At 40.8% G+C, this 16,502-nt stretch overlaps 1 protein-coding gene across 3 annotated transcripts in view; it reads left to right on the top strand.

Annotated features, from left to right (window-relative positions):
* Window positions 1–4,273: 4,273 nt before the first annotated feature.
* Window positions 4,274–16,502, top strand: part of LETM1 (leucine zipper and EF-hand containing transmembrane protein 1) — a 31,639-nt gene continuing 19,410 nt past the window's right edge. For 2 of the 3 annotated variants that reach the window (XM_074865578.1, XM_074865577.1), the window contains exons 1-3: window positions 4,274–4,472; window positions 8,995–9,052; window positions 11,705–12,149. In XM_074865578.1, the coding sequence (XP_074721679.1) occupies window positions 4,394–4,472; window positions 8,995–9,052; window positions 11,705–12,149 (582 nt within the window). In that variant the 5' untranslated portion in view covers window positions 4,274–4,393. Of the gene's footprint in view, window positions 4,473–4,758; window positions 5,018–8,994; window positions 9,053–11,704; window positions 12,150–16,502 lie in introns of those variants that run through there. The other variant, XM_074865579.1, reaches the window with a different exon arrangement.

Below are 16,502 nucleotides of genomic sequence, written 5' to 3'. Positions count from 1 at the left end.
GTGCTGCTGCTAATGTGCAGCCACTGCCGCTTGCTTTTGGCACATGACAGACAGGAGTGAACTTGTGACCTGGACGTACATACAGAGAAGTCTGTAATCCACAGACCACTTGAACTTTTACCTCTGGGCTCTAACATTTACAGAGCAACAAGCCTCAGTATCCTGCAAGTCTCTCCTAAAAATCTGTGACAATGAATGGGAGTATTTTTTAAAGAACTAATAATAATCTGTTGGTTTTCTCCCTCGAGTGGAAACTTAATGCAACTTGCTACACAGTAATGTCTTTTTTTTTTTCCCCTTTCTTCAGATTTATGCTGAACAGTGGTGAATAAAGATGAGGTTAATCCCATATTGTTAAACCTATTCAAGGAGACAACCTGGGGATTGCCATGGAAACAGATTCTACAGACTAAAAGCGTAATCCTACTATTAAGTACTGTATATGGACCTGTACCACTACATAGCTTATAGAATCACACTGTGAACACAAACATGATGTTGCAGCAGAGAAATGGCAAACCTGTCTCCCGTCTTATCGAATGCTAATTATGCTCCCACCTCCTCCCGTTTACAGCCCAGAGCATCAAGCACAGCACCTCCTTCCCCTCCACCACTGCATTTTATCTCCCCAGTCCCTTGCTGCCTCTGCTGCCAGCTCAGCTTGTCCTCTGGGTGTAACGGGGAGCACAGGCCGCGCCTGTGTAAGGAATGCCGTGGTTCTGGCAGGAGTGTCGTAGACTTGGTGTTGTTACACAGAGCTGGTTTCACAAGCTATAGGGCAACTGACCACGTGTCTGAAGTTGGAAGTGGGGGAATCTCATTATCCATCCTCCCAAAGAATCAACAGGATCTAGGAGGTGCTTCCGGGGCCATGTCCTCAGGGAAGGGGTGACAACTGTGGTGGGCATGGAGGGGTGCTGCTTCCAACTGCGCAGGTATTTTTGGCAGGCCACAAAGGAATCCTGCTCCCTATTCGCATCTGCTCACCACCCATGAGAGCCCATTAGATGGTGAAGAGGGAAGGAGTAAGGGACAAGAGCAGATAAGAATATATCTATTTACTATGGGAAATCTGTTGCGCTGTGAAGTAAGATTTTCTGAAAGAGAATACTGCATATGTAGCTACTTACCCTACAGTTTTGCTCCCTGTTCATATTGACATTTGCCCCCCAAATTTCTAGATATATCTCTAAACTTCCTCAACAAGAATTATAGGTTCATCTGCTCCTTTTTCATGTCTATGCAAGTAATGCAGATGCGCAGGCATATTCTTGTGTTTTTATAGGTCTTATGCACATATGTCTTTTAGACAAGTAAAACACTTGCTTTTTTCATATCACTGGGCTGTGCTCACATATCAGTAAAATACATGTTTTGATACTCCCACAGCCTATAACAGGCATCACAAGTTCCTGTTATTTGAAGTTTGTTTTGTAATTGTTTAGACAACTCTCATGTTGCTTTTGCTTCTATTTAACAGGGGGAAAATTTTTGATGTTTAATATTAAATAATTTTAATTTTAACTATTGCACTTATTTTAATCATTCTAAGATCCTTATTAAATTCATCTAGAAAGATGGGGTTTTTATTTCTTCCTTTCAGGCACTCACTCTATTCCTGCTAGAAAACACATTTTTCAACAAGATGGCTGACAACTTTTTCAAACAACATGGTTGCTTTAAGAACCAGGTCTAAAATGGCTGCAGCAGCTTAAGTTTTTTTAAAAATAAGCCCCTAGTAACTACGTGTATCGCGTTTTCTTCTGGGGATGGGTGTTTTCTTTGTGAACTCATAGCCTGTTGGTCTGGATGGAGTAAAAGATGTTTTTCTTTAAAACAAACTGACTTGCACAGTAGGCCCATGTATCACCTACAGGCACTAGGCCTTTTCATGGGGGAGCAATTCATACAACTACTTGAAAATTATTAATACTTTTGTCTTTTCTTAAGCGTTATTTCACAATGCTTGGTAAATGCACAAAATCAATTAGTATTTTGAAACTGTATCAGTTTTGGAAATTTTCAGAGAATGTATTATCATTCCTTTTCGTATACAGTAGAAAACCATGTAACTTCCAGGTATAAACAAATCTGGGACAAAAGACTGTACAAAAACATAACGGATTCAGCTCTGAAAAGGCTCATGCATCTACATTGTCTGCCACCCTGAATACTAATGAATTTAATGAAACTATTGAAAGACTGGTTACTTGTCTACATAAATGTATTGAGACCTCTGTAATCATCTGTTTGCTGTCTGAAATCTCTTGTCAATAGTTTAATGACTTCAGAGCATATTATTCTTCTTGTATAGGCTTCATATAATGTTTCTACATAATTAAGCAGCTTTGTTAGAGGAACTGCCATTAGTTGCCCCATTTCATTTGGTTTTGTTATCAGCCAACCAGAAAGAAAAAAGAATAACAAGAGAAGGCTATAAACCCAGTCTAGTGAGAAAAATGTGTAGATTGGGAAGATGGGGTTTTTGTTGTTGTTTGGGGGTTTTTTAATTGCCATATTAATATAAAGCACTGTTGTTAAGTTGCACATTTTAAATAATTTTAACCATTTAAATGCACTACATATTTAATTAGTCATAAAGCAAACACAGCTGGCTAAAAATCTTGCAGTGCATTTGGGAGCCTAACATTTTAAAAGTAGCTCTAATAATAAGTACATAAATAATAACATGAATATTTTAATAATCACTAAATTTAAACAACACTACTGTCTCCGTAGTCAATACAGTCAAAAGATGTGAGACAAGGGTGTCTTGATATTTTTTTTAAGATTTGATCAACTGAATATTCTGTCTTCACATATTCTTTTGAATTAAACATATAAGTATAAATTTAATCATTATTTTTCATAGGAGAAACCCTGGGGATTTAAATACATAAAAATCTTTAAAATATTACTAATTAATTTCCTGCATTTGCCAAGTCTCAAGCATGAAAGGACGACTGCAGAAACATTTGCTTTTCGCTGCTATGAGATGCTGTTTCAGTCATGTTTTGGGTCAAACCTGAAGCTTCTGCCACCCTTTACATATAGGTAAATAGCACCCGTTTTCTTTGGGGCTTAGGTGGGTGTACAGGTGAAAAATGCCTGGCATTATGAATAACCTGTGAAATATAAGAGGTCTGAAACCACAGTATCCTTGTCACTTTTGAGCCCTGTCCTTGAGGCAGCCATCTTGTTGACAGGGTGTGTCAGCCATCTTGTTGAAAAACAGTTCCAGCAGCTTTTCCCCCATTTTTTAGAACAAGGAAGGCATTAAGACCCAAACCACATATATGTAGCTTTTAAAATTTCACAATTCTTAAATTATTATTTCTGCAGTTTGATTCTGGATGTTCCCTGAATCTGACTGCACAGTTAAAAACTTAAGTAAAATTAATGGTACTATTCCATAGCGTATTAACTGAGCACTTAACTATTTAATACAAGATTCTAATGCTGGTCAGTAGACTGATATTTGAAGAATAACGGGCTACATGTAACCAAACTATTAACCAGCACTACCGAAGCACATCTGTTGATTAATTTATGTACTATTTTATATCAGAAGTATCTGAGCTCCACAAGAAAGGTAATTTTTTCTGTCACATCCCGAGATCCACAAGCAATACACGTGCATGCGGTGAAACGGCTGCTGCTAAGCAGTACTTAACACCAACACAAATGCCAGATTTTTGGCCCCAAACGCGAGGGACCGTCGTTGCACACACCCTGTGGCATCGCTGTACTGTACTTAGGGCTACGGTGATGTGCTCGTTGGCCACACTGGCCTCAGCGCCTCGGGACGGCTTCGAGAGGCAGCAGCGCCCTCCCCCCCAGCGGCCACCCCTCAGCGCACACCGCCTGCCGGACCTCCCCGGCACGGCGGGCGGCAAGCCACGGCCCCGCCGCACGCCGCTTCCACAGTCCCCTCAGGTAAACAAGGCCCGCGCTGCCCGCGGGACAGCTCACACGGCCTTGTACAGCCCCAACCGCTGGTGCCGGGTGGGGGACAGCTCGGCTGCCCGCCGCTCTCCTCCTTCAGCTACCGGAGGCGGCAGCGGCTCCCGCGGGCGCCGTGGCGGCGGGCGGACTACAGCTCCCGGCATGCACCGCGCCGCGCGTCACGCTACACCGCCTCGGACTGCAGCTCCCGGCATGCCGCGCGCCCCGCGCCCGCGGGCGGCTTACCCTGCGCCCCCGCAGACTACACTTCCCGGCGTGCCCGGCTCGACGGGGCGGCGCGATGCAAATGCAGTCGGCGGTCGCGGCTCGGCGCTCCTGGGCAGGTGGCGATCGCGGCGCGGAGCGCGGGCGGCGGGACATGAGCAGGCCGGCAGCCCGCCGCCGCCGCTAGCCCGCTGCCGTCGCCCAGCCGCGCGCGAGCGCCAAGATGGCGTCCATGCTGCTACAGACCTGCGGCCGGCGGGCCTGCCGCCTGCCCCGAGCGCTGCGCCGCCGGCCCCAGCTGGGTGAGGCTCCCCGCGGGCCGTCAGGCGGCTCCGGCGGCGGGGAGGGAAGCGCAGCCGCTCCGTTGCCCGGCCCGGCCCGGCCCTGGGGTGCGGTGCGGCCGCGCTGCCGCCCGGCCCGCGAGGCCTGTGCTGTCGGCGGCGCTGAAGGCCCGGGGCGGGGGGGGTGGGAGGGGGAAGGGAGGGAGGGCGGAGGCGGCGACGACGTCTGGGGGCTCCCGGTGTGGGCGGAGAGGTCGTTGCGGGAGGGAAGGAGAATCCCCGCCGCTCCGTCCTCCGCAGCCGGCGTCAGCGAGCCGGGGCTGGGCACGGCGCTTCACCCCTGCCGCTCTCGGCCGCCGCCCCGCCCGGCGGGGAGCTGCTGTCGGCTCGGCAGCGTGGCCCTCGCTCCCTGGCTGCTGTGGCCGGGCACGGGCAGCTGGTCTCCTCGCCTTTGCTTCCCGGCTAGGGTGGTTTGAGGGGATGCTTTCCCATAACGGCAGTTAGGACACATGCTCTCTGAAGTGCCAGCTGGCTGAGAAAGGAAAAACCATGTGGTTTTTATTAAGGTACAGGAGCACGTTCCGACGTTTCAGTCCTGCCTGCCTTGTTCTCGGTATAGCTTGGCTGTGAAGGGGTGTTGTCAATAGTTCTACGCTTCTCAGTATCCTTTCAGAAAGTACAAGAGGTCGTTTTCTTAGCATATATTAGGAAGGAAGTGTGAATTTGCCTTTTTCCAAGCGGCTTTGAAAACTTGGGAAAACAAAAAGGGGGAAGGCAGTGCATGATACTGTTTCCATTAATAAGATAATTTGGCAGTTTAAATATCTTTGGGCGGTGAAGTTTAATGACATGAAACAGCTGATAACTTGTGACGTACATGAGGCCTGTGGTTGCTTTTTACGTCCCATGAGTTGGAATGGCGGGGGTTTAGCGAGGAATGAGTGAAAGCTTAACAGGCACTGGTTTGAGCCCTGACTTGTCGCTGAAATGCTGTCAGTGAGGACAGGGTACCTGCACGTTCAGATTCTGGCAAACCTGATCAACCATATGGATGCTCGTTCATTTTGATAAACGAGGTGTCTTGATTACTGGTAACTGCTCAAGTATGGTAGCTTCTTCTAGTTGATGTTTTTTTAGTTACTGTTGTAAAAGACATTTATTTAGTTTGAACTTGTACAGTGACCTGAACAAAAACCTGGCATATCTTAACCATCCAGTTTATTTAAATCAGGGAGGAAACATATGTACCTTCAAATTAGATGGGAGCTTTGATTCCTCTTGTGGCATATCATAGCATAAAAAGAAATGCTAATGATCGCTACACTTTTGCGTGTTATAAATCTTACCCATGTGAAAATTCTCATTGGTTGAAATACTGTGATAGAATCAGATCATTTCTGTACTGTGATGCACTGTGCTTACTATGCAACCAGTGCTTTTATTTGGAGGGTTAATCTAATATTAATACATTATTGTATGGTGTAATCTTTTGTATAGTGTTTTGTTTTACTTAGCTCGTGTAAGTAGTCTTAAGATTAAGTTAAAGCTAAGTGCTTCTAAGAATCCTAAATGTTCTTCCCATAAAGATCAGCTTGTTAAGTACTGCAAGCTTCTGTAGGGACTTACTTCACGAAGTTAGCTTTTTCTTTTTAAAAACTCTAACCATATTAACAGTACATGGCTATTCTAATTTAAAACTTTATAACGGTACATGGCTATTCTAATTTAAAACTTTGGATTTGATGTTTCATTACATTTAAAAATAAAAGTTCTCATGACTTCTTTTCCATGAGGAATATGTTAACATACAGTTTTCCTGCCACTACCACCTTTGTTGCTTTCAAACCAAGTAATCCTAATGCATGTTTCTTAATTTAAGGGTTGAGTACAGTAAGCTACATTCACCTTGTTCAGATGCTTCTGGGTGTCTCTATTATCCTAGAAGCAAGGAGTATGGACTTTGCTCCTTTTGAAGCAAGTATGTATTTTATTTCAAGGCCGGCTTGCTCTTAGGTACATGGTTACAACAGACACTGCAAAACATAAAGAGCTCTTGTTGGAACTGGCAAAGTTGAAATTAACAGTTATTCTGCAGAATCTTTTGGTTAAATGATGTTTCTGTGTACCTATTCACAGTCCAAATGGCTGTATGGCAATAAGTGTTTTGAGTCAGCTTGTTTTCTTACGGTAACCTTGGAATTTTGTTCTTTGGCCCCTTCCTTAGCATTAATGAGTCTGGTTGAAAAAGAAACAAAGATGAGCAAAGTGAAAGTGTCTTGCTGTTATGAGGTTTTATCTAAGAAACTTCAAGCCAATTTTGATCTCTAGATCATCCCTCTTTGTTCTAGGGACACCTGTCTGTAACTCGTAATGTCCTCTACTAGTAGGACTCTAATTTTTGGCACAAAGGCTTTGTGTGCTTCCTGGCACTCAGGTGAGAGAAACGGACTACTGTGCTGCAACTTATTTCCCAAGACTTTGAGTACTTCTCTGCTTTGTTCAGCTGTTTCTTCAAGTCAGGGACATCCTTCTGAGATGGCTAGCCTCTTGGGTCAAGAAATTCAGCTACTGATCTTTCTGTAAATGTTGGAGACTATCAGAATGCCTTCACAGATTCTCAGGGCTTGATTTTGGAGCCCAAAAGAGACAGTTTTTCCCCTGGCTCTATTTGCAGTGGCAGTGAGTACCTTTTAGAGTTTGATATAACTTGAGAGGAGTAAATCCTGTTCCTTTGACTTGATAATGCCACAGCTTTTTCTGTAATGACATCAAAGCCCACTTAGCATGGGACATCCCTTGACTATTGAGATTTTTTTTGCATAAGTTAACTTATCTCCCCCCCTCCTTTCCCCTTTCCATACCTTCTTATAGCCCCACCTGATTGTGGAGCTATCTCTTTTCCTCTAATAATTAGGATATTTTGTGGAGACGACTTTTGGTGATCAGTGTTGGGTGCTGTGTTTTCTCAGATACAGTTGTCTACTTCAGATTATGTCGTAGGTTGTATCTTAGCTTTGATGCTGGAAAAGTTGACCACTAACCTCTAAAATAACCGTTCTATCCTGCTGTCTCTTAGGATTGACCAGCAATAGTAGGTTCCAGATGGGAGAAACAAACCACAGCATGCCTACTTCATCTAACCTTCCATTTTTGTTTTGGTTACAGTAATTCTGAAAAGATTAGCCAAAGAGGGTAGAGGCATTTGGAGTCTTGCTTCTGTGATCTTCCTTTGTTTTGTCCAGGAGTCTTTTTGCACTTGGTATTGGCTAGCTATTGCATGATTGCAGCTAGGTATTGAGGCAAGATTTTTTTTTTTTTTTATTTTTAAAGTTGCTTTAGGGAGGTCGATTATTTTCTAGCGGGCTCAGGGATGATTTTTCAGTGACTGTAGACTGCATACAGCCACTAGGTAGCATTTTATGTAGCTGATGGTGCTTCTGTGGTGTTGGATGGTTGCAAGCCTTTCAGGCATGGCCCTTTGTTGAAGCCTATGAACTGACTTAGATAATTCATCATTTGATGGTCTCCTCAATTTATTTCCAGAATGGATGCTGCTTGTCTCTGTACCTGGATAGAGGATGCCCATATATAGGTGTCAATCCTCCTTGTGGACTTTATTAGTTATTATCAGGACTGATTCTGAGTTAGCCTTTCAAATAAAATTCATTTTGCGGAACACAGCATTTACTGGAAAGCTAACCTTTCATATTCTTTGGATCAGTCTCTTGCCCTTCAAGACAATTTATATCCTTTGCAGAGAGATCCAGGGGTAGAGCTATTTTTACCAGGTGCTAATCAAAATGGACAGCAACATAATGAAATGGTATTGTGGTTCTACCTCTCCAGTGAAGTGTGTTTAGGTTCACGTTTTATTTGTCGTCCTGCTTAAAACAAGAAAAACATTTTCATCCTAGACACTTGGCAAGTGCTCCATTTGTATCATCTAATACTGTGTGGTCATGGAGCCATTCAAAAATTACATTTGCTTTCAGCGAACTTTTTCTGCAGTGTAGTTGCTTGTCTCAGGACTTGGAAACCTGTCCTCCGGCAACTGAACAAGTGCAAGCAGCACCTGGCACGTCCACAGAGTTCGACTGTATACGCGGACAGTTTGCTTTGAACGCTTATGGAGATGTCAGCTGTGTTACAGAATTGCTTCCCACCTGTTTTCTCTTTTTTTATCCTATAAATTGGGATTACAGATTGAGAGAAAAAAGAGCATCAAGGCATGTGCTTTGATTTGTGTTGGAATAGGATGAGGAATTTGAGCTTCAGTACTTCACATGGTTATTGTTAAAGTAAAAAAAAAAAAAATTCAGTCTTGGCTGTTTATGGCGCACAGTCATCCAAAGTGTGAATGTGCTTAAAAACAGCACACCATAAGGAAGTTGCTGTTAAGCAGCATCTTTTTTTGTTCTTTTAGTAATAGTGATTCCTAAGTAAAGGTTGGTCTTTTAAATCACGAATTTGTGTACAATTCACTACATGGATAAATGTCTTCCTCAATTTCAGAATTAATGTTAATTACTGGTATTTTTTCTAGGTAACTTGGGAGATCGAGCATGTCTTAGCTGTACATCCTTGAGGCTGGCAAACAAAATGTGAGTAAATATGTACTTTTTTCCTAAACTCAAAATTGTGCAAAACTGTCAGTTAGTATACTATTGTAGACTGTAGGTTTAAATCCTCTAGACAAAGTGTGAAAATATTAGCTTCAGCTTATGTTACTGACAGATTAAAGGAGGTCTGAGTATTACTCTCTTCACCTGCTTGGTTGTATGTGGGAGAAAGAGAGTGAGATCTTCTATTTTTTACCAACTTCCTCCCTTTTTGTTTCACTTAAGATGTGAAAGCAATAAAGTATTAATCTTGTTGAGTGATTCCAGGTGACCTCACGGGATATTATGGGCTTCTTGTATACTTTCTCTGTGTAATTCCATGGAGTAAACATTCAGTCACAGCTAGTTTGGAAAACGTAGTAGACAGTTAGGAATGTAGATCATTTGAGTTGTATCTTTATTAAACCAAAGTAGTTTACTGTATGTTACAACCTTGGGTGAGACTCTCCAAGGAGATGGTGTCCTCTTCTAATAACGAATCCAGCTGCTGTGTGCTCTTATGGCACTTAGAGTTGGATGTTGCTGGAATCCATTCGCCATTCCTGACTTGGCTCACAAGGCATACTTGTGGATATGAGTTTCCTAACGCCTTTCCTTGGAATGTTAAAACACATATTCTCTAGTTTATTTACAGTCTAACTGCTCAGGAAAGAGTGACTATTCTTCCATATCCTAAGGTTCCATTTTAACATAAGGATGTGTCTCTAGACATAACCCTCTAATACAAAACAAAGTAATTCCTTTCTTTGTTAGTCATGTTAGTTCTATATCACTTACTGTATAATTAGTTATGAGAGGTTTTTTTAATACATAAAGCATTTTCAAATCTCTGTTTACTTTTTAGTAGATTATTATAAGGGACCTCTCTTGGAAAATTGGAAATTTACAGTTTTAATTCTGTTATATGAGCAGCAGAATATTGGGACAGAAATTCTTGTTATTATTTTGAGAATTATTTTTTTTTACCAAAAGCTGCTGTTAATGTAATGTTACTGCTTAAAAAAAAACAAACTAGTGTCCACATGCCACAAGACCCAGATCCAAAAGCAAGGGATTCTAGTGATACAGGTACTGAGGACAGCTTGGGATAGAAGTTATGTGTCTGACATACTGCTAGTGAAAGTGTGATCAGAAGCACATTTCTTGTGAAATTTTTTTTCCCTGAAGAGTCAGAACCAGTTCTGCAGGCAGCGCTCCCTTCTTTGCATACAGAAGCATGTAGATGTATGTAGGTGGAACTTGGTCTCTAGGCCTGGAGCTCTGCCTTTGGGAAATGACTTAGGATGGATTGATTTATGCCAAATGTTTTAATCTAGTTTTGAATATGTGCTTTACTTTCTTAAAAGAACAGTATTTCTCATTAGTATCTGTGCAAGTGTGTAGCTTTCTAGCTAATGAAGGAAATGTTTTGGGTAGCTCTGTATGTTTCGGCAGTCGTATGACCATTGAATGGTCAGATGCATATAATTTTAGTTTAAGCTAGAAAATAATAATGTGTCTTTAAAAAGTAATAATTTAGTCTTTTTTTGGTACAAAGCTCTATTTGAATAACATTAAATAGATAAAACTATTAAAGTAGTTTAAAATTCATAGGATACATGTGATTTAAGTTTAAGAAGTACTTCTGGCTGAAAATTTAGTGAGGCTAATGCTTTATGTGTTCAATAAACTTTTCTCCTTAAAGCATTACTCACAGCTGTAGAGCCGCTTGCATCTATTTTCTGTCCATTGACTGAATACAAATACACATTCTGATTTTTGTTTTGGTAGTGCAAGGGCTCAGTGAAGAAGCATCCCAGTCACTTTTGTCCTGTAGATGACTTAATGCTGGCATTTCAGTTTGAGGGACACCTAATGGACCTCATTTATATAAAATACTTTATCTACTATTTTAAGTTTGCCATATCCTTTCATAGAAGTGTGTACAATCCTACTTGCATATAATGAGTAGTTCTTCTATGCGTATAATGAATGTTTGGTGTGTTTGAGCAAGACTTTCCTTCTAACTTCAGTTTACGTTTAATTAAAGAAAAAAAATTCTGAATAACGTAGAAGAGTGTTGGTTCTGTGTCTCCCAAGTCAGTACCATGATGGAATTTTGTGCAAAAGGTTCTGCTGAAAAAGGAAAACTAGAGATAGGAAAAGAGGAACTGTAATGAAATTGGATTTCTCTGATACGAATTCTCTTCCTCTAACTCAGCGCCTAACCCAAGTCTACAACTTCTATTTTTTTCTCAAGTGTTTTGTTCAAACAGGAGAAATAATAGAAGGGGCTTTGTTACTTAGGATTTGCAGATTTATTTTTCAAATGTAGCTTTCTAAATGGAAAGTACTTCTGGTTGCTACTCTTCATTTAACTGGAGTAAAATAAGGTACCTTTCAAAGCTGTTTAATGGAAAATTCCCTGGAGGTTTTTTCTTTGTCATGAAATAAAGCCAAGCATTCTTTTCAGGTATAGGCATTGATCTTGAGAGTCACAAGTTTGATTTTTTTTTTTTTTTCCTTAAATATGTGATAGATATTTATCAAATGATGCATTTTATGAATACATAAATTCATATAACTATACAAATATATATTATACAAATAGCTTATGATCTATTGCTAATTCTTGAATGCTTTTTTCTTTTGAAGGACTGTACACTTTAGATATTGCACTAGTGTCCCTCCTGTTTGCGCATACTCCAAAAAAGATCGCTACTGTTGTTGGACTAAAGGATCTGAACAAATACACTTCACTTCTGGCTCATGGACGCCACTAGCAACCATGGGTGTTTTAGGTCCCACGTATCTTCCAGTTAGATGGTGGCATTCTTCACGTCCCCTTCGTGATGACTCCATAGTTGAGAAGTCACTGAAGTCCTTAAAGGACAAAAACAAGAAGTTGGAAGAAGGAGGTCCTGTATATAGTCCAACAGAAGTGGAAGTTGTGAAAAAATCTATTGGACAGAGGATTGTGGATGAACTGAAGCACTATTACCATGGTTTTCGATTACTGTGGATTGACACCAAAATAGCTGCAAGGATGCTCTGGCGAATACTTCATGGAAATACTTTGTCTCGTCGAGAACGGAGACAGGTACTGAGTAAATACCAATGTTGTTTGAGTATCGTCAGCAATTGCTTCATTTTATTTGAACTGAGTTGGTTCTTTCTGTTGTCTTCTGTTCCTAGAATTAAAATTGCTAGGTATATTTCCCTCTTCCTCCCTATGTGGACACTAAACATTTTGAATATGACTCCGAAACATTTTAGTCTTGTTCCCCATAATTGAGGATAAATTTGATATTTTCTAGTTGGAGCAGCAGAGGACTCTTCTGTTTTGTCATGTGGACAGCAGTTGTGGTTTGTTCTCAAGTTCATATCCATGTGCCACATGTGTGTACACAGTCACTTTCTCTGCTTTTTCATTCCAGCTGGATAAATAGAAGGAAAACACTTCTAGTAAAGGTTGGATTTGTGCCAATTCTGTTGTGTTGGTTTTGTTGGGGTTTTTTTTAAACAGAAGAAAAGCTGCAGGCTGAAAAGCATGATTCATAATCCCATATTAGTACTATCTCAGTTATAAATATATTTGTGAGATAACTTTAGTCCAAAGAAGATAATTTGAGGAAAGTTTTTGGTTTATACTTTTGTTTTTCTTTATGGCGTGTAGCTTACATTTGTGAAACTGTAAAAATGCAACTGATAATTTTAAAGAAAAGGGAATAGAGGATGGAGATGAAATCTGGAGTGCAAAATGAGAGTGCTTTTAAATTAGGATAACGTACATGCATTCAGAAGTAATTTCAGTTTGTGGATGAAGTAAATATGCTCATTCAAGTGGAATTAAAAGATATGGATATTTAAAAGCTTTTGATGTGAGCCTTTCTATATGGAAAGACTGCAAAATAATAAGTTGTTTAAAACTAGTGTAGTTTAAAAAATTTTATTTTGAAAGAATGCGTTGGTGTTCAACTTCAGTTCATTAGCAATATATCAAACATGCTGATTTAATAGTTCTGATTTTACTGTTTCTAAAGACAAGATGTTTAAGCATTTTATACAGATAAAATATTCAAGTCTGTCTCTTTTAAAAAAAGGCATTTCAACTGTTGCTGAAAAAAATGCTGGAAGAAATGTTGGAGAGTGAAAAGTCTGTGTAGTCTGGCAGCAGGAGTGAATAGTGCTGCTTGTGATCATGGTCCAGTTCTCTGCAGTTTGTACACTGTACACACGATTTGTTAGGTTCACATCTCTGCCTTCAAAAATTTTGTTAAATGATGAAAAATATGAATATTTCCTCATTGCTTTAATCATTTCCTGATACAATTAGGTACATTAGTTACACATGAAAATGTTCAACTGAAAACATCTTAATGCAGTATGCAAGAGTTTTTTTCCTATATGCAAGGTTAGACAAATAATGAAAATTGTTAAAGGCACATGTAGCAGTTTTTGTCTGCGATTACGTTTAGTATCTTTCTACAACAGCACTGGTTGATGATATTTGGTCTCAGCATCTTCATGCTACTTCTTTGCCCTTTTCGTTATGCTGGTACAAGAGTATGTTTGGCAGCTGATCCAGCTGAGACATTGCTCAGCAATAAATATAACAGCCCATGCTGACGCAAGAGAGGGGATTATGTAGTGCCAAGAAAGAGTAACTGAGGATAGGGGGGAATGAGGACGGCAGGACTTCTTGAAGTAGCGGTTCTGGCTTGGGCTAGTTTATTGAGAGCTTTGGGAAACTTGGAAAACCAAGTGAGACAAATTAATTCATGGTTTAAAACGGAATCAGAAATTCTCTGGAGGGCAAGATTGGAACCATTGGTTTTCCTGCCTGTTTCATGTTCACTGAGCCATACTTCTGAGAAATTACAAACAACAGGAAAATAGGGATATTGTGGAAATATTTCTGCTGAAAGATCAGGACTCTATTCTAGAAGGCATGAACGTTTAGAAATAATATGTTATCTTTGGACACACATGCGTTACTCCATCAATAGATGGATTTATTCACAGAATCACAGAATTGTCTAGGTTGGAAAAGACCTTGAAGATCATCCAGTCCAACCATCAACCAACATTAACAGTTCCCAACTACACCATATCCCTCAGTGCTATGTCGACCCTACTCTTAAACACCTCCAGGGATGGGGACTCCACCACCTCCCTGGGCAGCCCATTCCAATGCCTGAACCCGTTCTGTAAAGAAATGCTTCCTAATATCCAGTCTAAACCTTCCCTGGTGCAACTTGAGGCCATTCCCTCTTGTCCTATCGCTTGTTCCTTGGTTCAAGAGACTCATCCCCAGCTCTCTGCACCCTCCTTTCAGGTAGCTGTAGAGGGCAATGAGGTCTCCCCTCAGCCTCCTCTTCTCCAGACTAAACACCCCCAGTTCCCTCAGCCGCTCCTCCTACGACATGTGCTCCAGACCCTGCACCAGCTTCGTTGCCCTTCTCTGGACACACTCGAGTCATTCAATGTCCTTTTTGTAGTGAGGGGCCCAAAACTGAACACAGTAATCAAGGTGTGGCCTCACCAGTGCCGAGTACAGGGGCAAGATCCCTTCCCTGTCCCTGCTGGCCACGCTATTCCTGATGCAAGCCAGGATACCATTGGCCTTCTTGGCCACCTGGGCACACTGCTATTCATTTGATTGCTCTTTAGTTTTGTCATCTAGTGATGACAGAGATGTCTTTCTCATATTTACTTAGTGGTCTGGCATTTGGCCTTCCTGAATCCTTTTTTTTTTGGTGCAGATGTGTGATTTCAGTATCAATTCCCTTATTTTAAATAAAATAGAAGTTTATTGTGCAGGTATAAATTAGCATTTACATTGATCTAGCCTGTCTCTTACCTAATGGGAGGGTGTGTGTCTGTATGCATGTAGAAGATGTAGAGAAAATAGTTTTAAGAACTACTTAATGTTATTTTCTCAATCTAGGTTTTGTGGTTTTTTTATATGGAGGTAGGGGATGTCTTGTCTCTTGAATGGAGTCATGGTAGGTTTAGAACCCAGGCTCAGTGGAAAGCAACCCAGCCTACAGCTGGAGAAAACCCTTTACATGTGCTTTTTATAACCTTACTTTAAATTTGTTTCAGCATGGTTAACTTCAGTTCAGCCTTAAATTCTAGTATACTGAACTGATTTAAAGAAGTCTTAAAACTTTGATGCCAGATTAACTACAATTTTGCAAAAATTGCTTCTGAACTTTAAAAAAAAAAAAAATGAAGTACATACTGCTTTAAATGTATTAAACTGCATATGAACTGACAGTCCTAGAGAAATCTTATCTTCACGCAGACTGACAAATGAGTTATTTCTGCCTGCCCTTTCCTTCCTCTTTGGAGGCAATAATGGAAAGATATCCAAGTAATCTAACCACATTAACAAGCAATTGCAGCATGGCTAATGCAAGGGAACTATTGCTTATGTAAACCAAAAGTCAGTTCCAAAATTCTGCTTGTACAATTGCTGGTAGGGGTTGGATTCGACAGGATCACATAATCTACATTTAGGATGAGAAGGCAGGAAGAAGTGCAACATGCGAACATACGATACTGGCTGTTAAAAACTAACTGCTCTAGTGCTGCCTCCTACAGCAGGATAGTTCAGGACATGAAAGTGAGATGGCAAACACTATAGAGTTTGTGGCAAGTGTATCAGCTTTGCGAACTCTGGCCCTGCAGAGGAGGGAGGAGTGGGATACATGAACTGCAGCAACACATACAGAGTAGTCACAAGTTTTTCATGCTGTGCTGCCAAATAATATGTGTGTAATCATGCACCATTGTATTAGGTTCCTGTGCAAAGTTGTTTTCCTCAAGTTAGTGGAGGGTGCAGTTGCGTGATTTATGTAAACTGATTCAGGACAGTGCTGCTGCAGAAAAGGCCAGTCCTGCATGGTGCTTAAGTTTTCCAACACCTCCCCCCCGCCCATTTGGTTTGTTATTGAGCCTTTTTTGCTCGTCTATATGTGTATTTATGGGTTAGTTTTAGCTGGATCAGAGGTATACCTTCCCATTATTACTGCTTGTGCAGGTTCATGACTCTTTATACATTATCTCAGGTTAGCATTAGGTTAGCTTAATCCAGTTGTGAAACTGCTTCCTTAGATATGGATTTTGCCTTGTACAAATATTTGCATGTGCTGTCTAAAAATAGACCCTGGGTAGGAACTCTGTACTGCACTCCATAGAAATTCTTGAGGGTTTTTTTAGGGAAAATGTACTTGTTCTTCTGATTTTTAAAATTTTCTTCCAAACTTTCTTACATCTTTTTGAACTCCCTGGTAGTCATTTATCTTCTATTGTTGGAATGAATGGAAATATCTTTGAGTCTGTAAACAATGGACCAAAGCATACCTTCTGGGAAACTGAATTTTTTATATACAAAGAAAAATGTCAAACTTTGGATCTGTGTAGTTTGTGCGTTCCTCAAACAGTA

The sequence above is a fragment of the Strix uralensis genome, chromosome 4, assembly GCF_047716275.1.
Source record: "Strix uralensis isolate ZFMK-TIS-50842 chromosome 4, bStrUra1, whole genome shotgun sequence".
Classification (NCBI taxonomy): domain Eukaryota; kingdom Metazoa; phylum Chordata; class Aves; order Strigiformes; family Strigidae; genus Strix; species Strix uralensis.
Note: the sequence above shows the minus strand (reverse complement) of the source record. Positions and strands in the feature narration are given on the sequence as shown.